Source organism: Anopheles funestus, chromosome 2RL, assembly GCF_943734845.2.
Source record: "Anopheles funestus chromosome 2RL, idAnoFuneDA-416_04, whole genome shotgun sequence".
Lineage (NCBI taxonomy): Eukaryota > Metazoa > Arthropoda > Insecta > Diptera > Culicidae > Anopheles > Anopheles funestus.
In genome coordinates, this window is record NC_064598.1 from 81,782,729 (window position 1) to 81,808,111 (window position 25,383).

General features: G+C 46.0%; 2 protein-coding genes across 2 annotated transcripts; one reads left to right on the plus strand and one right to left on the minus strand.

The window, feature by feature from the left end:
* Nucleotides 1-1,475: 1,475 nt before the first annotated feature.
* On the plus strand, nt 1,476-3,758 carry LOC125761364 (skin secretory protein xP2). Its single transcript, XM_049422422.1, has 2 exons — nt 1,476-1,532; nt 2,498-3,758. Exons 1-2 carry the CDS (start codon nt 1,521-1,523, stop codon nt 3,563-3,565), a joined length of 1,080 nt encoding a protein of 359 aa, XP_049278379.1. The 5' UTR covers nt 1,476-1,520; the 3' UTR covers nt 3,566-3,758.
* A 2,901-nt stretch (nt 3,759-6,659) lies between these two features.
* Nucleotides 6,660-18,312, minus strand: LOC125761370 (uncharacterized). The gene is given in 16 exon segments (XM_049422429.1): nt 6,660-6,762; nt 6,925-7,168; nt 7,268-7,852; nt 7,934-8,066; nt 8,154-8,261; nt 8,330-8,488; nt 9,235-9,879; nt 9,977-10,350; nt 13,109-13,989; nt 14,051-14,414; nt 14,498-14,861; nt 14,934-15,180; nt 16,476-16,916; nt 16,982-17,345; nt 17,410-17,773; nt 17,846-18,312. Coding segments are annotated over 16 exon segments (5,625 nt in total). The 5' UTR covers nt 18,095-18,312.
* Nucleotides 18,313-25,383: the final 7,071 nt, after the last annotated feature.

Consider the following 25,383-nt stretch of genomic DNA (forward strand, 5'->3'; position numbering starts at 1 on the left):
AATGATTAATTGTGGTTTGCCCGGAAAAAATAAAATAATCACAAAATGCTGTTTATCTACATTTGTTTTTTGCTATTAATCTTTTCCAGCTTATTTTAGCGCAATGGAAATAAATATTGAAAATTTGAGAATTTTTTTTATCTGCTCCATCTATTAGACAATTATAATTGTGGATCGAATTAACTGCAACCAAATCATTGGCAATTAATTATACCGGTAGATTGCAAGGGGAATTTTTCCCTGCAGGAAGACAACTTGCCTAGGCTCAATTCACCCATAGAGTGCAAAAATCACTACACTCAACCATTACCATTACCTTGCAAACTGTTACACCTGTAAAAATGCACAGTGCCGTCACAATGGTCCGGCACGAGCCTTACGCGACCGCTCTATTGGATCGGAAAACTTTATGCATCACAGCTGGTTACGACTGGTGCTGCATTTGTGGGTAGTTACGACGGTACGTTGTTCAGTTTTACGTATATGTTTTGGTTTTTTTCTCTCTCTCGGCAAGCTTTCATAGGTACAGGCCGTAGTGGTCAGCTACGGATCATATGTTTCTGTCTTCTTTCTCGAAGGCTCCAAGGCTTTTTTGCTTTCCTGCACCCGTTCCACTCGACACTTTGTTCCATGCACCTTCCCCCATCAATACCGAATAGACCGACCCGGGTGGTTGAGATCATCAAATTTTACACCCCATGACCGATCACACGGGGGAGGTGAACGGGGGTGATTCTCTAGTGGAACCTACCTTCCAACGTGGTGCGTTAGTATTGCTGCCGTAGAATCAGCACACTGCCCCAAACTGAAAAGTACAACCTGTCCTGTCCCTTCGTTTCAGTGTTGCTCTCAGCCCACCATAGCTCACCAACCTAGAGGCTTCACGGGTAGAAGGAAAAGCGAAACCGAAGCGAACGAGATGGCCAAACGAAAAGAAACAACATCGAAAAAAAAATCACTCACTCACACAGCCAACGATTTGCCCGAGGAAAAGAAGTCGTCACCAGGTGCCGGTGCGCTTTTGGGGTGCGCTTACTGCTGCTGAACGGTAAGGCGGGCAAAGAAAATGGCCATGGGTAATGGGCTGGAAATGGCCGCTACGGAAAGGGGGCCAACTCGTATGGGGACGAGTGAAAGAGAGCGTGAGCGAGAGGACGACACGAGGGTGGCGTGAAAATGGCGCTATTCACTCTCTTTCTATCGGCGTCCGGATCGAAGTGTATAATCCACCCCTCCCCGTTTTTCCTCCCCTCCCCTTCACCCCCGCGGCCTGGCTCGGGAAGCGTAACGCTGGCCGGGTCCTCCCTCCACCCGCCGCGGCGAAGGCTCGATCCGAACGATCGGCACCAAAGCGTACCGAAACCGGGAGAAACGAGACGGGGGCGGGTGATGGTGATGCGTCCGGGATTGGAGTGATGCCGGAGGAGAAACCTGTCTGTATAAAAACCATCGGCAGCGCCAAACTCACCATCAGTTGTCTACTTGCTTGTTTTACAGAACACATTTCGCTCGGATTAAATATGAAATTGTTGGTAAGCAAACAATCGGTTTGGTGTTTGTTGTTTTGGAGGTGCAGTTTCGTGAATCCATACAGTTCACTGAGTGTGACGGCAAGGACTTGTGATAGGTTGCCATTGTGCAATGATTGTGATCCAAAGAATAAGAACGAATATAAGCATGAGTATTATCGTGACATTACATGGTGATCCAAGTGTTTCAAGTCACAGTGAAGTTACAAGAGTGCCCATGAATATCCCGACTTGGAAGTGCGAATCTCCAACTGCTCGTTCTGCTCGAGCGATGATCGTTCCTTAGCTCTTGGTTAATTTTCCCCCAAAAAAACGATGGAAATCATTTGACACGCCCGAGTAGCTTTTAAAGTACAAGATTAAATCTCCAACTAAAACCAAAGCAACTGATCTTCTTCTACCTCACCGGGCTTGCCGGGCTGTTTGCAGTGTGTTTTTGCTTCCAAAACTTTCGAAACGAAATGCACGAGAGCTCCAAAATTGGCGCCCGTTTCCCTTTCACGCTTCCGCGCTTCGTTCGGTTTGCAAACCAAATCAACTTTCGTTTCATTTGGAACGGAAACATTCCTTTCCATTTAATTAACTGGTTATTCTCGCTCTCTTGCTGTACCTTTTTTTCTGCTCCGTTTGGTACTTGTGTTCATCTTCTTTGAGTACGCACAATACAATTCCCCTTGGGTGAATGTAATTACGGTACGATCGTTGTAAACATTACCCATCCCGACAAGGTCGTTGAGCTTCCGGGAGCTTTGGAAGACGAATGAATCCATTCGTGGAGCTAAATTTAATACAATGTATAGCCTCAGATCTGGCCCCAGGTCTTAAGGCATCGAATGTCTTGGGGTGATCATTAGTAGCAACGTTCGGATCGTTCGGGAAACACGCATTCCAGAAATCATTCACATGTCCCGTGAAACAACCATCTTCAATTTCCCATTCTTTCTCTTTCTAACCCCGTTTTGCTACAGGGCGTTGTCTGCCTACTTGCCCTGGTGCTTTTCGCATCGGCCGAAGATGAAAAGAAACCAGTGGCGGAGGCCAAAGTAGATGACAGCAAGGCAGCCGAAACTCAGGCGCTCGATGACAAGAAACAGGACAAGCGTGGACTGCACGGCTGGACCGGTAGCTTCGGTGGATACGAGGAACATCATGAGGTGCCACACTTCGAGACACACGAGGAAAAGACGCTGACCGTCGTCAAGAAGGTCCCCGTCCCGTACCCAGTGGAGAAGCACATCCCAGTGCCAGTGGAGAAGCACGTACCCGTCCCGGTGAAGGTTGGAGTGCCAAAGCCCTACCCAGTCTACAAGACCGTCCACTACCCAGTCAAGGAGATCGTCAAGGTGCCAGTGCACGTCCCGGCTCCGTACCCAGTGGAGAAGAAGGTCCCATACCCAGTCCATGTGCCGTACGATCGTCCCGTCCCGGTGAAGGTGTACGTGCCCGCTCCTTACCCAGTCGAGAAGAAGGTCCCAGTCCCGGTGAAGGTCCATGTTCCGGCTCCTTACCCAGTGGAGAAGAAGATCCATGTCCCGGTTAAGGTTCCGGTCCATGTTGAGAAGCCATACCCGGTTGAGAAGGTCGTCCACTACCCAGTCCATGTTCCAGTCGATCGTCCAGTGCCGGTCCATGTCGAGAAGCCAGTGCCAGTCCCAGTGGAGAAGCCAGTGCCGTACGAGGTCATCAAGAAGGTCCCATACCCAGTGCATGTCCCGTACGATCGTCCAGTGCCGGTGCATGTCGAGAAGCCAGTGCCAGTCCCGGTGAAGGTCCCAGTCCCACAGCCCTACCCGGTTGAGAAGCACATCCCGTACCCGGTCGAGAAGCACGTCCCATACCCCGTGAAGGTCCCGGTCGAGCGTCCAGTCCCAGTGGAAATTGAGAAGCACGTCCCTTATGAGGTCGAGAAACCAGTGCCGTACCCGGTCAAGGTTCCGGTCCATGTCCCGGTGCACCATCACGAGGAGGAACACCACCACGAGGAGGTCCACTCCGAGGGTCTGAGCGAACATCACGACTTCGGTTCTCATCACTAAGCCAAGAAGAGCTCCCATCATTTCATTATTTATATCGCAAAACTTGTGATCTTAGTTGCTAGCATACCCAAACAGCGCTCCACCATCCACAAACACCCACGTTCATCTGCCGTCATCTGCCGTAAGATCGATACAACTGACAACTAGCTCAAGATTCATTCCAGTACTCGCTCGGTAAAAAAAAACATAAGAACGAAGAAAAAGCAAGCCAACGCTCTGTAAAGTAATGTCGAAAAACTGATCAAACCGACCATCTACGAACAAAAACACCGGATGAACGTGTCTGGGCGAGGCATGGCGAAAGCAGGAAAGCTCAATTCTCTGGAGCGTTTCAGCGCAATCGGGGTCAGCTTGTCACCTCGATTTGGCGGGAAACGAGCGTCACACCGGTCGCTGTCGTCCGGTTGACCCACCAGAGTACTCACCCGTTTGCCACGCTTTTAGCCACGTCAACCTTCGGCAGCCTCCAGCCTATCGGAGCGTTCTATCCTACGAAGCGAGAGAAACAGGCACAGGGCTTTAGTCTGGTCCCAAAATGGCCTACACCCCTAGGAAACCCACCGCCGGAAAGCGACCGCCCAAGCCAGTGTGTCCCAAAAATCACGTTCCTACCATCTGCTGCGGTTGGGACCGCAAACATAGGGTGGCCGGTTTCCGGTGGGTGGGTTCCCATCATTTGGACAGAGAAAGCCCCATGTCTCGTCCCAAATTTCCTGGCTACTTCCAGGTAAGCGAATCTCTCTCTCTTACACTAGACGAATGTTGCGGAAGCGGAAAACAAGCAGCAATATAATATCAGCAACTTCTCATTGCATAGATGCACACAACTTCATCTCGTCCATCTTCATGCGTTCTTGGCGCGTGTGTGAGGTTCGAGGAGGAGGAAGAAAAAAAAACATCATTGTTTTCTTGTTATATAGATTTTTAAAAATGCCGCGCAGTCAAAAGCCCCCCAGAAAAAAAACAACAGCAGAAATCCGGCTAAGCAAAAGAATACTACCAAAATGCAAATGTAGGTATTAGTGCGCAAAACGGAAGGGAAAACAACGAGTGATAAATGGGGAGGGGGTGTGTGTCTTGGGATGAGGAAAGTTGTGCGCCCGGTGCGCTAATAGTTCCTGTCCCAATCCTCCTCTTCCCAAATTCCCTTTTCTGGGTGCCACCACCAACGTTTTGTTGTTTTCTCCCGCACAGGGGTGGCAGAAGAAGTGCTGTAAATATCGAAGTGCCGAACATTTCAAGATTTTTTTGTTTTTATTCTCGCTCCCGGTTATAAGAAGCCAAGTTGAAAAAGAAAATCATACCAAAACGCCGCTTTAGCTACAGCAGACAGCTGCGACGGAAAAGCAGTAAAAGTTATAGAAAAACGCATTCCAAAAAAAAACCCTCCCAGAGGCCAGCTCAATTGTAACTGAACATGGTTTTTCTTAGCTTTGCGCTCGTTCTCATATGCATTGATTGTTGTTTATTTTTTGTTTTTTTAAATGTTTTTCTTTGCTCTGTTTACGATGTAAAAAAGAAAGGAAAAAATGAAATAAAAAAAATGTGATTGTAAAAAAAAACCATCCCCACACGTGCAGCACTCTTTCAAGCGTTACCCTCAAAACCGTGATGTCATTGGGATCCGAACATACTAGAAATAATAAAACACGCGGTTGCTCATGCCTTGGCCAGCTTCCGTATGCACAAAAGGAAAACAGTGGCGCAGCATATTAGCTTTAAAAAACAAAATAAATAAAAGCGAATGTATGCCTTCGAGAGCACCCGCATCTGATTGCGCAAGGTCGCTTGTCCGTACCGTTCGCGAAGAAGCATCCAAGAGTAACGAAACCGACACGAAATTATGCGCATTATGATTACACCACACCTCGGTGTGGTTTTCTTTTCTACACTTATCTCTGTTCGATGCTTCATTTTTAATCCGGAACGGCTTCATCAGCCTAAAAACAAATCCAAAATTGCAGCCACTTCAGACCAGACGGTGAAGTAATCGAAACCGGCGCACCAGGCCAGGCAACTTCCTATCAATTTTAACCCTCCCAGCTAGGATTACGATTTACCGCGCACCGGTCAGCCTGGGCGAAATGTTGAAATTTTTGGCCAACCATCCACACACGCACACCGATCAGCCCTCGATCACCTTAACACCGGTAAGCCTTTTGCGCAAGATAATGAGCAATGTGTCAGTTGGCGGTGGTTGCGCGAATTCGAGATGCCCGGTAGCGATCGGGGTTTTGTAACGCCTTGTATGATGAGAAAGTGCATATGCAACGCAACGGTCCGGACTGTTGCAACCAAGTTCGCAACCAGACGTTCCAGACACGAGCGAACCGATGCGCATCGTACACGGTAATAACCCGTTTAGCCAGACAGTAATGGGAAATCCTTTCGGTGGCTGCCCCCCCCCCCCCCCCTTTGCGTGGAAAAGCTTTCGCAAAGAGCCGCCTGCCAGTCGCTAAACGGCGGAGCATTTCATGATCGTCTCATATGCCTGCCAATCGGAGGCAAAATGATCTTTTTTGACAAGCGGTTCGTTTGTGCTGCTTCGATGACGATGTTGAATCGTTTCGAAATGAGATCGAGTTTCACTGCGGATTAAGCTAGTGTCTGCCATTACAAAACAATTTTCCTTTCGTGCGTTGTGTATGTATACGGGCGTTCGTTTGGTTTGTAATGTATCGAAGAATTTTCACGCTAATTTTTACAGCCAAGGGCTTATCTCAGGCTTTCTGTCTGGGAACATAAAATTTGAAACAACCTGAGTGAGAGTTCTAAACGTCTATCGAAACGACCTTTAAATGACCTTCAAGATATTAAAGAGTTAAAGATGACTGAATGACAATGCTCAGGAGGACCTTGAGAAATTCAACTTAACGGAACTCAAGAGCACACACCAATTCCCAACACAATTCAATAAAGTGGAGAAGAAATACAGACAACACGCGATCTATTTTTAAATCTTCGTCATCAATACATGAAACTAACCGTCAAGTTCGTTCTCAAGTATTTTTTAAATTGCTATATACGAAAAGGTAACATAAACCACAAGCATTTAATATAAAATCAAATTAAAGTCACAAAAACATGCATGTACTCACTTGATGTAAGGGATGTTCGCTGCCACGTGGTACTTTGCACCAGGGTCAAAGTCAAGTTCGGACCGAAGCACCGGTGGTTTAACACCGCCATACTCCTCCCTGCACATGGAGATGATTGGAGAAGAAAATAGAGAGCAACTATAGCCATGACTTTGCTACCGGAAAAAAAAGGTCGCCACTTCCACCACAATTTCCTGCAATGGTGCTGGTTTTCCAATCTACAAATAGCCGACATACCAACTAATTCCACCCATACCTTACCTTAACAACCACCAGTGGCAGTTGTACTGCTCCTTACGGACGCGCTTGCTGAAGACGTCATACCGCCAGGCTTCAAGGGCGAGGGCAAATGGTAGAAAAACTACCTTTTCCATCGCCAGTGAAAACAGGAAATTAATGTCGTGCGCCGTATCATCGACGGACTTCTGGACCAGGCCCAGATTTTGCAGATGCTTGGGCGAAGCGACGGAAAGCGAGATTGCATCACCGATCGCTTCATGGAAACCTGCACAAACAGGTGGAACGGAAATGTTAAAAGAAAGTTAATTGAACTGACTGACGTCGTTGGAAGGAAGAGTGCATATATGTACTCCGTTCCCCATACCCGGATTTGCTCCATCTCGGAACACTTTCGGATTGTTGCGATAGTTCAGGAAGTACTGTATGTGCGCCAGCTCGTGATGCACGGTAATGAAATCCTTGTGCGTAACTTGCGTACACATCTTGACGCGATAATCCTTCCCGGTACAGAAGTCCCAGGAAGATGGTTGACAGAGGATCGGTCTATTTGGTGGTTGCGTTAGTATTGACGAGGCCCAGAAGTCGGGCGGCATGGCAGACATGTTCATGGAGACGAAAAATTCTTCCGCAATCTGGAACATTACCAGTGGATTATATCCCTGCTTCTGCATTTCCGGCGTAACCTCCAGGAAGCTACGGCCCGGGTACGGGATGACGATGTCCAGTATGTTCTGCCAGCTCTGCCCGTACATGTCACCGAGTATGTGATCCGGAAGGGGTGCATTTTTGTTGATCTTATCCGGACCATAGAATTCGCGCAACTTGCGACGCACGTACGCATGAATCATCTCGTAGAGGGGCAGTATTTCACGCCACACTTGTTCCATTTCTTCGCGGAAATTGCGCGACTCGTACGGAAATGTCCAATAGGCAGCAGCGTCCGTAAAGTCTGCGAATCAAACCAAAACCAACACATGATCTACATTGTAAAGTATTCTTATTGAAGGCTAAATTTAAGCGTGATACGTACTATTAACACGCCCTGCATCGTTTGTAAGATCAACCAACTGTTCGAACAGATCTCGCATATTTCGACCAGATTTACGACGCCACTCGAGCCAAGTATACTGCAGCTCGTTCCAATCTCGACTCTTCGCCATTATCTACGTGAGGCGGTAAAAAAAAACAGAATGGTAAACATTCCAATTCTCACCAAAAACCATCCGATCAAAACGCTTTGTTTCACTTACATCTTTCAGGTGGGGTTGCAGCCGTAAACCGCACTCGAACGGTTGCTCGTACGCACAGATGGCGGCACCGTTAAAGATGGCCAACATATCATTTACGATTCTATTGTACTGTGTGTGTTTGTGGGAATAGATTGTTAGCACGCGAAAATAGATGGACAAATTAAGTAGCTTCTTACCCTGTCGAGTTGATCTGGTGGCAGTGCACTTGGGCCGATTATTGACATGAGCCGCACCTGGCGATAAAGTTTGTCGTCGAATATTTTCGTCTGGTCAATGCGACGCATTTGATCCCACAACAAGCGCTGGAAATCGTTGTACCTTTGTTGAGCGGCAAGCTACGAACAGAATGATCATAAAGAAACCACAAACCAAATTAATTATAATTAAATCAATGCAAACTTGAATGCTTCCTGTGATTTTGTTTTTTTTCCATTAAAATTAATTTTTCGACAAGCTTTTTGCTGCGTTTTTTAATTATGATTCTGTTTCTGTAATTGACTGATATATCTTTCACGAAGCCTCATAAAAAATAAAGCTGCAGAATGGTTTTAAAAACAAACATTTATCTTTCCTTCCTACTAATGAATGCAAAAATTCCTATTTTTGCTAAAGGTGACTCCGGACAAACGAATTTACATTGCCGTTCAAGCTCAACTTCTTGCGTTGCTTTTGTCGGAGTACATTCCAACACTGTCCAAACCCTCAATGCACACTAGGGAAAAAAACAATGCTAACTTCTGCATCTCAAAATTTCTCAGCCTTTCTGGTTAATGCATAAATTAACCGCAAGCCAGTTCACCACTTGTTGGTTCGGTGAACTACCTCCCTAGATGTCACTAATCTGTGCTCTATGTCAATGTCAAATCCCGTGCGGCACTATTTTCCCACTAGCTAATTTCGCATTTTCCACCGTAGCGAATGGAACTGTATTTGTTTTTTTTTTGCAGCACGATCATTACCAACTCATAAACAGCTATCTTTCCGTGAAACATGTAGGCGCAACCATTTAAAAGGTACCGTTCGTTGGGTTATGTGTGACCTTAGAACTTTTTTCTCTTAGCACCAAGCTATTATGGCTTACCGCTTCGACCTGCGTTGCATCGTTGATGTTTGTCTCAAAGTTCCACTGTGCCGCCACATTCAGCGAACACTCGAGCGAGCTTTTCCGATCGATCTCGGAAAGGAACGAGCGCAACTTTTCCGTTTCCGCCCGAAACCGACGCTCGTTCTCGATGCGGAACCGTTCCTCTTCCGGGCTGCGATAAGGGTCACGATAGTTAGGATCGTCTGAAAACCGGTTACGATCGCGATAGGCTGGATCATCGTTCGGGAAACGTTGATTTGGATCCCGAAAGCCTTGATCGCGATAGTTGGGATCCTGGCGAAAACCTGGTTCACGGTTGTTGGGGTCGGAAGTGCGTCCTCCGAAACCAGGATCGTTGGGATTGTATGGGCGTGCGTTGGGATTGTACCGATTACGATCGTTTTCATCATCACGGTTCGGATTGTACGGTGTACGATCGCGATAGAGTAGTGGATTTTCTACATCCGACACGTAGCTGTTCCGATTGCGATCACCACCATCCCGATACAGCAATGGATTGTCTACATCGGACACGGCTGGATTAGGGCTCCGATCGCCCGGATACCTTTCTCGGTTGAAATTACGCGATGGGTCAAAGTCACGTCCACCGCCGTACCTGTTGCGATCATTATAGGAATAGGGCTAACGGCAAAAGATCAGTAAAAGAAACAAACACTCCATGATCATCATCAGTCATCGTTTATTAGCACGTTTTTCTTTTCAATATCCGATCACTTACCGAATCTGGTCCGGTTCTTCTATCGTAGTCACTATTCGCACGACCTTGCTGTTGGGCCGGATAGTTCGGTCGTTCGTCCTCCTCCTCATCGTCACCATCGTAAGGTGGACCGAACCGTTCGCTTCTACTACGATCGTACACACTACTTCCATCGCCACTCACCACACCATTGACACCCAGGGGGACACGCGTTGGAGATCCATCCCCGTTCGGAAACGTCACTGGACGACGCCCTTCAAGGCCCGGCGGTGCCAAAGGTGGCAGATTAAGCTGTGGATCTGCCTCACAATGAATCGATTGTAGCACGAACACTGCACCGATGGTGCACTTTATCAGCAGCTCTAGCATTGCGCAACGTTGTTATCGTACATGTGCTGGAGTAATTTTGACAAAAGTTTTATTTTTTCGACGGATTATGCTAATCGTATGTGGGTATTTGTTTAGGCTTTAGGGTATTGTTACGTATTCACTTTCACTTAGTTTAAATGTATTCCACTGCTCGCATGAACTGTAACACTGTGAACACACATCCCAAACAATGTATAGGTCGTATTCCGTAAGCAAATGCAAATAAATATTTTATTGTACATTTGTTTTAGTTTGTCACTTTCGTTAAACTTCGCATATCCACAATACTTGCTGCAGTATTTTGCTTAGGCTTTTTCTATTTATTTAACTGTTAGAAACTTTACCTTTTCGAATTTTTTCTCCAATTTTTGAGATATTTCAAAAATACCTAAGGAAATGAGGATTTTAATTAAGTACTAAATTTTTTCAATAGAATCACTTCAGAATTATTCTTGGATTTTTTTTTATATCAGAATTTCCACAATACTATTATACTAAAGTAAGCATAAGAACACCATATAGAACCAATTGCACACCTTATCAGGTTGATCGATACTGGTTTGTCACCTCATCTGTTCACCAACGACACCTAAACTTCCGTCACCGAAAGGGATTCTTACGAAATTGTCCATCCGCGACGAGCAACCGAACGAAACTGAAAGCTCCCGGTGCGCAATCCTATCGGTCCCGTCAAACCGTGCGGGCTTCAGCTAACTACACCTGGCCCCAGTCGGAAGTCAGCAGGTCCCGCAGCAATCAAACCAATTGTGTGTGCTGCATACTGTTTACAGCGGGAAATTTTGTTTTCCATTCCTCACAAAACCCTTTACCTTCCTCGACGGGGAGGACCTTCGGTTTTCTTCCTACTGCTTAGCAACGTTCCTCTAATGGTATTCAAATTAAGTGTCAAAGTGAAACGGCATTAGGTACTGGCCGACTACCTACCTCCACGGTCATTTGGTGTTTTCTCACTTGCGCAGGGAAAACAATTACTCTGCCAACCGTACATTCAGCACACTGATAGACACTGATACGACACGGGAGATGGCAACTTCTAGCCGTCATTCTTACGGCCCATGTGTGAGTAGTTGTGCACCGTCAGAAGCACACGGGTGACTCAGTTGTCGAGTGCGCCCTGGCCCGGGAAGGCGCACACTTACGCACCGTCGGTTACTAGCAGCGTGTACCCAACATTTAGTCTTCGTCCCCTTCCAATTCTCCATAGATGAGATAAGAATAGAAGCATTCACATATGGAGAGCGCATGTTAATGAAAATTAAACCTAACTGCTCCGCGCATGACTCCAAAAAAAAGGGGGAGCAAAATGGCAGCCCCAATACAAGCAGCCCCAACAATGCAACCCCAGACTATACCCTATCAGGCCGTAGATACAGGTCATGTACGCTCGAGGGTACGGTACGGGGGCTCACGTCGTGGGAAAACCCTTTGGGAACCCGGCCGGTGTGCGATACGTGATAGCAAACAACCTGCCGCCTGGTGCCTGGTGGAACAATAAGATTCTTTCTATCGTTACGACCGCAACCGCAAGCATCATGCGCCCAGGTGAGGTCTCGCGTGAGCCACAACAAAAACTGTCAACCAATTTTTATGACCCCGGTGGCATGTTTCGTATGTGCAGGCGGTGACCACAGGAACATTCTTCCGAATGACCGTGAAACGAGTCACACTGACCACCGCGCGTGCCACGGGCACAAGGGGAAATAGGGTTGCAAACGTAATTTACAGCATTACCGGTGGCCTGACACATCTACGAAATGTGTTTTATGCAAAGTTGAAACGAGATGCCGATCGTGCAAAGTTGAAGCTGTCAATGATTCACGCTATTTATAGGTTAGGTAAATATTAAATGGCATGAAAGGATCGTTTATTTCCACACATTCGATGAGCTGTTTTTTTTGGCGCACCATTGTTGTCGAGGCAGGTGAGTTGCATCGCAAATAATGGACATAGTTGCCATCCTAAGGTATGATACTAAAACAGAGCGATGTAACAGAGGCTTCCGAGAGGCATATAAACCAACATGGAAACCCTTGGATAATGTCACGTCAAAGTTTAGCTAACATGAACAAAGCATCTCGCGTAAGGCTTCTGTTCCTTTTCCTACCGTATGGACTAACGGCGGGCAACCTACTCAACTCCTGCTGTTACGCAATCGTCAACAACAAAACGCATGAATTTCTAGTGCCGAGCGACATCGTCGATCAGGGCGAAAACGACAGCCAGTATGCGGTGGCATCGAAGAGTAGTGGTTTTGCAAGCACCTGGAGGCTTTCACAGCGCCAGGTGAACGGAGAACTGCTGGTCACTTTTCAGAACCTTCAAAGCAAACAGTTCCTGTTCACCGGGGCACACAACCTTCTCTACACCAGCGATGTACCCAACGGTGTTAGCTCGTACTACTTGCTTCCGAAAGGTGTAACGGGGGGTTTGATTTGCCAGCGTAATAGCTACGGTGGTTATTATGAGTATATCCGTACGGAAAAGTATCCCGGTTACAGTCATGGGTTTGTGAAACATGGAAAGCTGATTGAAAGAAGCCATTGGACGTTTGTTCATAGACCGTGTATTTGTTAGTTTTTGATGGCTTGGTTTACATTTGATGATCTACAATCTTCTTCTAAGTTCGTCTAAACGATTAAAGAAAGGTTTATGTTGAACATTGAGACATCAGTTATTCTGCGATGAGACACACTCTGAAATAAAAAAAAGTTTAGCAATAATTAACACAACATTCCCAGAAACTGTGTCCGCTGTATGACTTACTTTTAGTTTCTTCCCATCCGACATGTGCTCCAATGCGTTCGTTTTCTACCACCAACCAATCGTACAGCGGTTGGAAATACTCAAGCAGAGCATCAGCACTCATACGCCGTACTCCAGTGAGAACCTCCATTGCATCTGGCCACGGTTTCGATGATCCCAGCTCCAACATTGCCTTGAGAGCATTACCCGCCTCAGCACTCTCGTAGATGTCACAATCGTTCAGTGTCTTCACCGGATCACCCTTTACATATTCTCCAGCCTTTTCACAAGCAGACCGGTGGAACTGGAACTGAATAATGAACGAAACGAAGTATCGCAGATACTCAACATCGGCTGACACGTGGTATTTAGCTGGTGCATCCAAATCATCTTCCGAACGAACTACCGGAGGCTCTACACCGGAGTACTTCGAGCGCATTTCCCAGAATTTGCAGTTGTATTCTTCAGGCTTAATTTCCCCGCGGAATATGCCCCAACGGTATTTATCCAGCGTGTAGGCAAAGGGTAGAAATACCAACTTGTTCAACGCAGATCCATAGAATTGGTTGAGCTTAGATTCCTCGTCCAGCACAAAGTCCTTCAGCAGGCCAATCTTCTCCAAATGCTTCGGAGTGGAAACCGACAAGGAAAGAACATCACCGACTGCCTCATGGAATCCAGGATTCGCTCCATCACGATACATGCTTGGTAGATGCTGATACTGCAAGAAGTACTGCACATGGCCCAGCTCGTGATGAGCCGTAAAGAATTGATCCATCGTCACTCGGGTACATTGCTTAATGCGCACGTCATCAGTTTTAGAGAACTCCCAAGCACTGGCATGACAAACCAATTCTCTACCATCGTCCGGTTTCTCGAGGATACTCTTCTCCCAGAAGGAACTGTAAAATTCGTGAATAATTTAGGAAACAACCTACATCCAATCCGGCGATCAATACTTACGCCGGTACCTTGGTCATGTTCAGCGATTGGAAGAACTCATCGCCCATCTCGAACATCTGTATCGGCGTGTATCCTTGACGGCCCATCTCTTCGGTTACATCCAGCAGCTGACGGTCAGGGTACGGACTGGTAATGTCGGCCACACCAGCCCAATCCTGTGCCCACATGTTGCCGAGTAAATGCATCGGAATTGGTCCCTTCTCCGATACCACTTCGTTACCGTAATACTTCCGCAGCTGATGTCGCACATTAGCATGAATCTGCTCGTAAAGTGGACGCAGCTCCTCAATAACGGCATCCACCTGTTCCTCGAACGTGTCGTCCTCGTACGCACTCAACCAATATTCCGCACCAGACGCATAATCTGCAATTTCATTTTAACGCAAACAGATTAGCTCCCTGCTACCATGGATGACATGATGACATAACGGTCAGTATTAACTCAACTGTTCATCCTTGCCGCTTCTCCGTTAAGGTCAACGTATTTTTGGAAATCTTCTCTCGTTGGTGCACCAGCAGCATCATACCACTGCTTCCAGTAGTACTTCAGCTCCTCAGGGTCACGGCTGTTAGCAATGATCTCCGTCAGCTCCGGTTCCAATGCCAAATCACATTTGCTACCATTGCGGTAATCACACACCTTTACCTTAGCGTAGTTGTCCTGCATTCGATTGATAGCATCCAGCATTTCGGCAAATGTGTCCTCCGGCAGTACGGAGTATCCTAGCTTGGTAAGTTTTCGGATTTTACGTTTCAGATCCTCATCGCTGAAGTTTTCGTAGTCGTACTTTTTCAGTGTATTCGCTACTTCCTATAAACGGTAACGAACGTATCGTTATCAGTTACGCAACACTCTCTCATTATGGTCACGCGTATCACTTACTTTCATAAAAACAGCATTCGCTGCCGCAATGTCATTTTTTACCAACAAATTGTCCTCGTTGATGTTAGACTCGTAAGCCCATTCGGCTTCTGTGCCGACATTCCGACGGGATAAAATTTCTTCATCGATCTGCTCTACGTATTGCCGAGCCTCGAGCTCCTTCTCGCTGGCAGACCGTGACGTCTGGAGTTTAGCACCGAAAACAGCACACACTAGACCAAAAACTAGCAACACCACCGGAATGATCCTCATCTTGGTGAGGCTTGTTTAGTACGAAGATCGACACTGATCCAAGAGCAGCGTTTTGCATCCGCTTTTATAGGCTCCATGTTATCGTATCTCGTTGATGGTCAAAGTTGTTCTTTACGACAATGGACTTGTTGTAGATGGTTGGAACGTATGAAACGTTGGTTTCGAAATATAATCTCATGTTATCGAGCATTGGTGGAGAAGAGTGATTGACATCCAAAGATTTCATTTCATACATAAATGAATGAACGACAGCTTATTATCTCGCAAAAAAATACTCTCGAGGTGGTAATCAAAAGATAGCCGAACAGAATGTCAAAGAGGAGAAAGAAATTTTTATTTTTATACACCGAACATTGTACCACGTAAGGTAACTCCACAGATACATTATCTATTAGCTCAATCTATAATTTCTTTTTACAAACTGCAGACAGAAAGTTAATCGTCCGTATAATGTAGTATGCGAATCTTTCATTCCATGTCCTTCTTAATTTCCGGTTTCCTAACTGTTCTCGATAGCTTAAAGTAAACCAGTTGTCTTATAATCTGTGTCAAACTGGATCCAATGAAGTGTTATCATGTTCTCTCGGCGGACTGAAGAAAGATCATAGGATCAAAAGTATTAACTTGTATTTGGTTTCGTTTTGCAGATTATTTCTCTTTACATTCTTTTATATTCTAGGTTTTCTGGAATAAAGAACACCAACCAATAGAAGTGCTTATATTTAAATTCAAATTTATTGCATGAAAAAAACATCAACTCTATCGTTTAATTCGACACACACTCTGAAAGTAGAGAGTCAGAGAAAGATATTAGCGTAATTGACAGGGCAAAATTCAAGTTTAAACTTACTGTCAGTTTCTTCCCATCCGACAAATGCTCCAATACGTTCGTTTTCTACCACCAACCAATCGTACAGCGGTTGGAAATACTCAATCAAAGCATCAGCACTCATACGCCGTACTCCAGTGAGAACCTCCATTGCTTCTGGCCACGGTTTCGATGACCCCAGCTCCAACATTGCCTTAATAGCATTACCCGCCTCAGCACTCTCGTAGATGTCACAATCGTTCAGTGTCTTCACCGGATCACCCTTTACATATTCTCCAGCCTTTTCACAAGCAGATCGATGGAACTGGAACTGAATAATGTACGACACAAAATAGCGCAGATATTCAACATCGGCTGACACGTGGTACTTAGCAGGAGCATCGAAATCAGCTTCCGAACGAACTACCGGAGGCTCTACACCGGAGTACTTCGAGCGCATTTCCCAGAACTTGCAGTTGTACTCCTCAGGCTTAATATCACCACGGAAGATGCCCCATCGGTACTTGTCGATGGTGTAAGCGAACGGCAAAAATGCTAGCTTTGTCAACGCAGAGCGGTAGAATTGATTGAGCTTAGATTCCTCGTCCAGCACAAAGTCCTTCAGCAGACCAATCTTCTCGAGATGTTTTGGAGTGGAAACGGACAAGGAAAGAACATCACCAACGGCTTCATGGAAGCCCGGATTAGCTCCCGAGCGGTAGACACTGGGCAAGTGTTGATATTGCAAATAATACTGAATATGGCCCAGCTCGTGATGAACCGTGAAGAACTGCTCCATCGTCACTCGGGTACACTGCTTAATGCGCACGTCATCCGGTTTCGAGAAATCCCATGCACTGGCATGACAAATTAGATCCCGTCCATCGTCCGGTTTCTCGAGGATACTTTTCTCCCAGAAAGTTCTGTAAAGTAAATGTAATTTAATTTCATCTGCTCTCAATCTGTAGTGTAACCGATTCATTCTTACTGAGGCAGTTTAGTCATGTTCAGTGACTGGAAAAAGAGATCGCCCATCTCGAACATCTGGATAGGGTTGTATCCCTGGCGCACCATCTCTTCTGTTACGTCGAGCAACTGACGGTCACCAAATGGACTAGTGATATCGGCAATGTTTCCCCATCCTTGAGCCCACATATTACCGAGCAAATGCATCGGAATCGGTCCCTTCTCCGACACCACATCTTCGCCATAGTACTCTCGCAGCTTGTACCGAACGTATCCATGGATCTGCTCATAGAATGGTCTCAGTTCCTCAATCACCGCATCGACTTGTTGCTCGAACGTATCGTCCTCGTAAGCGCTCAGCCAAGATTCAGCTCCAGATTCATAGTCTGTTCATTAAATAATGAAACCTCTCAAAACTAACGCAAACAAATAGCATGATATTGACTCAACTGTTCAGCAAGGCCGCTTCTCCATTGAGATCAACGTATGTTTGGAAGTCTTCTCTCGTTGGTGCCCCAGCAGCATCGTACCATTGCTGCCAGTAATATTTTAGTTCCTCCGAATCCCGGCTGTTAGCCATGATTTCCGTCAGCTCCGGTTCCAATGCCAAATCACATTTGCTACGATCGTGATAGTCACACACCTTAATTTTAGCATAATTTTCCTTCATGTTGTTAATTGCATCCAGCATCGTGGTGAACTTTTGCTCCGGCAGCGCCGAATAGCCCAAACCGACCAGTTTCTTCACTCGACGCTTCAAATTCTCATCCTCAAAGCTCTCGTAATCGAACTGGGCGAGGTATTCCGAAATTTTCTAAACAAGTATCCGAGAAAAAATATTCTCCTTATAGAATGCACCTTTTGAATATCACGCTTCGCTTCTTACCTTGAAGAAGGCGGCATTTTCAGTTGCAACTTCATTTTTAACATCCAAGTTGTCGTCCGTAATGTTCGAATCGTACGCCCAGTTGGCCTCACTGGCTGCGTTACGCCGGGCTAAAATTTCGGCCTCAATATCCTCCAAGTACTGCAACACTTCCTGCTCTTGGAACTGCGAAACCAGACGAGGGATTCGGCTGGCACTCACGTGACACACGAGGCCAATGGCCAACGAAAATAACAAAACGTACTTCATCTTGGATCACCAATCGTTCGAAAAGTGATACTGTGTCGTCTTACTCCATTTGCATACGTATTTATTTACGTTGCTTATCATCCACCGCTGGACAGGTGAGCTGATAAGCAGGAGCACTTAATTATTTGTGTTCAATTTGTTATGCAAGCTGATTTAGCTGAAAGCTACACCGATAACAGTTGACAATAAACAATCAATGATATCGATAGTACTCCCCGGCGATAAGATGAACTTGAGTTATAAGTTGGTAGCTTGGGAAACATAAACGATTCTTCTCATTTTAGCTCAATAAAAAAAAGTAAACAACAATTAATGTGTGTCTTGCTTTATTAAGAAGTTCAACGATAACGTTCTACTCCAGAAGATTAGCAATATCATGGCATCGATATGTGTCAATGTCTTATAATGGTCTGGAGATCATAAACGAGTGATGCGTTATTGTAGGTAAAATACTCCCAATGTTTTACGATGATTTACATTCTATAGAAAAGAAAATCAAACACATTAGCGAACGGAATATCATACAGCCTAAAACGGATCATTGATACTCACTTGACTTTTCCTCCCATCCAACAAATGCGCCAAGAGCCTTATTCTCCTTTACCAACCAATCGTACAGCGGTTGGAAGTATTCGATCAACGCATCAGCACTCATCTTACGCTGCCCGGTCAGCACCTCCATTGCATCTGGCCACGGTTTCGATGATCCCATTGCCAACATAGCTTTCAGTGCATTACCAGCCTCAGCACTCTGGTAGATATCGCAGTTGTTAAGCGTCTTCTCCGGATCACCCTTCACGTACTGGCCCGCCTTTTCGCAAGCAGATCGATGGAACTGGAACTGTACAATGTACGAGACAAAGTAGCGCAGATACTCAACATCCGCCGACACGTGGTATTTAGCTGGGGCATCAAAATCACTCTCACTCCTCTCTACTGGTGGCTCCACACCGGAGTACTTCGAGCGCATCTCCCAGAACTTGCAGTTGTAATGTTCCGGCTTAACATCACCACGGAATATTTCCCACCGATACTTGTCCAGCGTGTAAGCGAACGGCAAAAACACCAGCTTCGACAGACTCGCCTGATAGAACTGGTTTAGTTTTGATTCCTCGTCCAGCACAAAGTTCTTCAGCAAGCCAATCTTCTCCAAATGCTTCGGAGTGGAAACGGACAAGGAAAGGACATCACCAACTGCCTCATGGAAGCCAGGGTTGGCTCCCTCGCGATACACGCTTGGCAGGTGCTGATACTGAAGATAATACTGGATGTGTCCCAGCTCATGGTGTACCGTGAAGAAGTCCTCCATATTAATGCGCGTGCACTGCTTAATGCGTACGTCATCCTTCTTGTAGAAATCCCAAGCACTGGCATGACACACCAGCTCACGACCATCATTCGGTTTTTCCAAAATACTCTTCTCCCAGAATGTGCTGAAAAAGAAAAAATCCTATCAGTGCTGTTTGGTTTCTTCTCGTGAGTTTTTCACTTACGGTGGCAGCTTGGTCATGTTCAGTGACTGGAAGAACTCATCCCCCATCTGGAACATCTTTATTGCAGTGTAACCCTGGCGCACCATCTCTTCGGTTACATCAAGCAGCTTCTTGTTCGGAAATGGAGTCGTAATATCGGCAATGTTATCCCACGTCTGTCCCCACATGTTGCCCAACAGATGAATCGGTATCGGACCCTTCTCAGATACAATCTCATTGCCGTAGTGCTTCCTTAGCTTGTACCGAACGTAACCATGGATTTGTTCGTATAGCGGACGGATCTGCTCGATCGCTGCGTCAACCTGCTGCTCGAACGTATCATCCTCGTAAGCATCCAACCAATACTCAGCTCCGGAGGTGAAATCTACAAATGAGAACGTCGTCATATTAGGCTGCATAACTTCATCAAAAACCATATCTTCATAAACAGTTTACTCACTGTTAAGTTGAGCTGCCTCTCGGTTCAACGTCACATACTCGTCAAAGTCCTTTCGTACTGGCTTACCAGCGACCGCGTGCCACTGCAACCAATAGTACTTAAGCTCCTCAGGATCGCGGCTCTTCGCCAGCGTTTCCGTCAGCTCCGGTTCCAGCCCGTAGTTACAGTTCGATTCGTTCCGATACTGACAAACCTTCGCGGTAGCATAGTTCTCCTGCATGCGCGAAATGGCATCAATGAGCTGAGAGAACTTAGTTTCATCAAGTGCCGCATATCCCAGATCGGTAAGCTTCTTGATACGACGCTTCAGATCGGCATCCTTAAAGCTGTTAAAATCGTACAGCCGTAGCTCACGGGCCACTTCCTGCAAAAAAAAAGAATAAATAGAATAAGGTGATTATTTGCATTTGTTGCTCAAACACTGTTTGAACCACTTTATGCCACACAATTGCAACTCTTCCCATCATTTAGCACCAATGTTTAGCACCTTCCAAAATGCCGCATTGTCCAGTGCCACCTTCATCGAAATTTCTGCCGTATAATCGGTAATGTTCGATTCGTAATCCCACGAGGCAATGGTTTCATCGTACGTGTGTTGCAAAACTGTCGATTCTATCGAACCCAGATATGTCCAAACCGATCGCTCGTCGCTTTGTACACGATTTCGGCAAACAACCACACTTCCGTTCACCAGCAACGCTAGACAGCACCAGAAAATCTGCCTCATCATAATGGGCCCGGACTTTTGATGACAAATACCAGCGAGAAGCAAGGTTCGTGCTCCACTCTCATCGTACACCGCACGATGAATGAATTGTGTTCAAGCGCTCGACCATAACTGTCCGATCAAAATCATTCTGAACGATCACGTGCGTTACGAAAATGGGATGAAGATGGTTGAACACAGTAAGCGAAAAAAAACGCTATGAAAAATATACTCCCTTCCTCAGTGTTATTTCGAACGACCTTGGTGAACTGCTCGCACTGAATGCTTTATCGCTGGGAAACAAAGTAGTTACTAGATTTGTTTTTTAAGCCCTCCTAAAGCTGTACTTGACCGTGTGGAAGAGTCCATGCCAGGAATAGCGCACGAAAGTATTCAAGTTGATAGACGTCGAAAGGAAGTCATTAGACTTTGTTGGCGCCGGTCGTTTTTTGTTGTTGCGTTTTCTCTCGCGCAGTGACTAATATGCTCATGTATCGGATGTCAATGATCACAGATGACACGATCTTCCGTTTGATGATCATCGTTTTGAGCAAGTTATGCGGTGATTGTTATCACAAACGCACACGGGATGGAAGCTATAAATATCCGACAGTTCCCGCCGATTCAACCGGTTCGTAGTGGTTGATGCCGGTCGAGATGAGATTTAAAAGTGACCAAAAATAGCCATCTTTAGCTGATAATGGTCGTAAGCACCCTTACAGTAGCAAACCGCGCGTGTTGGAATTTAAGTAGAGAGACTTTAAGAGATCCACTCTACAACCATCGATAAATGGCGTTGAAGGTCTTCAGGGAAGACCTTGCCGATGCTATCAAACGCACTGATGATACGAGGATGACCCGAGGAACACTCTTCCTCTCGATTCTTTCCCCCGCCCGTCACACTGAGCGGTGTTCATACACTGAGGCAAAACTTGCGAACTCGCTAATGACATGCATACAAACTAAGCACCGTTTACGAGACACAATTTGTGGCGTTCCGCCCACACACCAGTTCTGAGCGGCCCCATCTCAGAACGGCCCTGCATGCGCACCTTGAAAAAGTTCGCATTTCGCGATGCGGCCTCATTGCGCTGCTTCAATGCCTCCTCGGTGATGTTTGATTCGTAGGCCCACGAAAGCTCGGTCGCGTTGTTGTTGCGCGCCAGTATCTCCACCTCCAGGTCGGTAACATAGCGCTGGGCGGCCAGCTCACTGCGTTCTAACTCTGGATCCGTCGCACCGACCGATGCCCCGAAGGCAATCAACAGTAACAGTGGGTTCGTTCTGGCGATTAGTCGGACCATTGGTTTCACGTAACCAACCCTGCTGGCGGTCGGGTGACAACTGAACTAATCGTACCGCGGCGAAAGCTCTCTTATAGGTCCCGCAACGTTACACGCCCGCTTTAATTCAGCTCGCGTGCATCAAAACAATAGAAGAAGAACGGGTTCGTCAAGAAGGAGAACCGGCACCGGTGCTGAGCGATCCGGCCACTCTCGATGGCAAACTGGATTGGAACGATTTGTGTATACAATTATGTTGAATTAAAAAGGGCATTGCTCCTATATTATCCCGTCCGATATGTATTGGGTGTTGGTTGCCTGTTGTGTTGTTAGCCGATGAATTGGAGCGTTGCAATTTCGACCATCAGGAACTACCCACATCGTCCAATCATTATCAATTCTTGGTCAAAACACCATGGAGTTGCAAAATTTGGTACAGGCTTGTGTTCAAAAAATGGATCCACTTTCTTTTGGATGCTTCCTTCAATCCAGCACTGGAAAAGACTTAAAAGCTTAAAACCCATAATCGTTAAGAAACTAAAAAAAAGTTCTCCAGTGCAATGAAATATCCGGTTTTAAGACCCGACAGCTGACGGCGATCTTCGGTGCACGACCAGCAAATGGAAACATTAGCCCGGCTAAAGTACTTTATTCCGAAACTTGTTTTCCACACGAAGAAGATCAAGATCAGAGAGGACACAACACGAAAGCCCCAAAACGAGTCTAACCAGTTCAACGAAAGTGATGCAAAATGTGGACCACACCATCGTCCACCAAGCATGCCCCGCAATTCGAAGGATAGTCGTCGCGTTCGAGTGAGGTGACAAATTAGAAAAAGCCTATATTCTATCTGATTCGATCAATCCTAGAACTGGTCGTTTGTTTTGGAACCTTACGTTAATCCGCACTCCCGTTAGTTCTAGACACATTATGATGTAACCGTCGATGTGATTCTAATGCTATTCTACCTTTAGGAACCGCGACTGATCGTCAACGGCGTCGTTACGCATATCGAGCGTATCGTCGGTAATATTCGTTTCGTAGTTCCAGGACTGTAGCGTTGTATTGTAGTTGATCTCCAAAATATCGTCCTCCAGCTCGTTAAGAAAGCTGCGTGCCATCGATTCACTCACTTCCACCTCACTTAAACCATTCGCCGCCAGTGTTAGTACGCTCGACCTCATATCAATTAACACCAGCACCACGATCACTTCCTTCACCCCGAACATTGCCATGGTACCGCGTATGGAACGTTCCCTTCCACGGGTTGATCGTTTCCAAATGATCCGTTGGTTCACCAGATATGTACGTATTCTTCACCGAATTCCGAGTTACTCTGACAAGGATTGTGTCGTCGTTACCGTTTTTATAGCGCTCGTATTTACGTTGATCGATTGTTGAGTGATGGTGACGTATGTTAGAGGAAAAAAAAACAGATGACAATCTAGATGATATTTATCACATCACGAGATGTTTATCTGCTTCCACGTACTGTGTTCGCATCAGTGATATATGTCCGATCGAATGCTTTGTCTCCCCTTTAATGTGTATCGATAATCGTTTCGCAGCACTGCGAAGAGATTTCAACGATACATTCTGCTACAAACGTTTATACCATAAAAATTTGTTTTTCTTTAAATTGTGCATAAAATTAAATATTCTCTTTTCGTATACAACAGCGCTAATATTTGTACCCAAAATCACAACAAAACAAAAAGAAAAAAAATCATTCGCACGTTATCGCTTACTTCGTATTATTTTCACATATTGTCCTACCGGCCATTAAACGGAATGACGCAAGTAAAGAAGAGTTTCGTGCGAACATTGAGAATTTAGAAACACGAGCGGTAACCGGTTCCTATCAATGGTCAATAGAGGTTTGGTTTGCTTTTCTGGAGTCTACTCAATGTGGACTACAGAATTCCTGGGGCTGTAATAAATGAATATAAGTTTCATTTTTGTTGAAAATATTGTCTCTCGTTATTAAGGTGCAACTAGATGAGCGCTGCGACATGTCGCAATTGCGACTTAACTGTTAATCGATTGTCAAATAGAAAATTTGAACTGTCAAAAAAGTCGCAAGTGGTTTTGTCGCGCTGTTTTGCTCGAGTGGAGCAAAACAGCGCGACTTTTCATTTGCGACAATTTTGTTTACATTTTGAGTGTTACCGCTTTTTTAAGAGGACGCTATCTTCCAATTGTTCTAGCAGAAAGGTGCTGGTAAGTGTATGTTGCAGAAATAAACAGTGTTGTGAATGATTACAGCCACAGAGAGATCATAAAATGTAGGTCTGTTTTCTAGCTATTTATTGTCGGTGTAGTTAGAAAAGGGAAGATCACAAATTAGTTTCGTTCTCTACTGTCGCGCTTAAAAGAGGCCGAAGGCGCGTCCTTCGGCCCTATTTATCGGGTTTTCCTTCGTCGCCATCCTAACTGCTGCTATAATGATGGTGGGCACTGTCCCACCATCGCCCCCATCGCGAAACCCTACAACGATATCGCTGTTGTAAGGCCCTGCTGCTATACTACAACGTAAACAAACGAGTTGCGATATACGCTTCGCAACATTCTCCCCACCAGTGTAACGCTCCGGGCGTTACACTCAACTAACGTTTGTTTCTCCTATCGATCTGTCAAAACCCACGCGGTACACTTAACTGCTCCCTACAATATCTAGCACCGCTAATTTCGTTGCCGGTCTTTCTAAAATCCCGCTTGCCGTTCGCACTTTCGCTCGCCTAACCTGGCCGTCCTTCGCACGGGTCACTTCTAATACACGTCCCATCGGCCAAGTGTTCCGAGGCAGGTTCCCATCCACGACCACCACCACGTCTCCCTCTTTAATCGGTGGCACCGGGTGGAACCATTTCGTCCTGCGGGTGAGCGTTGGTAGGTAGTCTGCAATCCACCGCTTCCAGAATATATCCGCGTTCACTTGCAGGGCACCCCACGACGTCCGTATCGCTGTTGGTGAGTCGTCCAAACAAACGGCTTGTTTGCTCCCGTCAGGGCTTCTTAGTAGCAGGTGGTTCGGCGTTATTGGACAGCCCCAATGGATTCCGGATCTCCACAGGTCCTGCAAGAGTATCTTAAGGAACATTAAGAAATGGCCAATAAATCCTAGAGGGTCGTAAATCATCATCAGGATGCTCAACACTTCGCGTCTTGTCGGGAGTCTACCACCCGTTAGCAGCTTCTCATTGATGCGCGGATTTATACGGAAGGTAAACACATCACTCTCGGTATTCCACCACATACCCAGAACCTTCTCGGTACCTTGTCCTGCACTCATGTCCACACACATTTTGTTGTTAGCTCCCCACCGGAGCTTATGCACGACCTCCTTGGCATTAGAGAGCCAGTTCCGG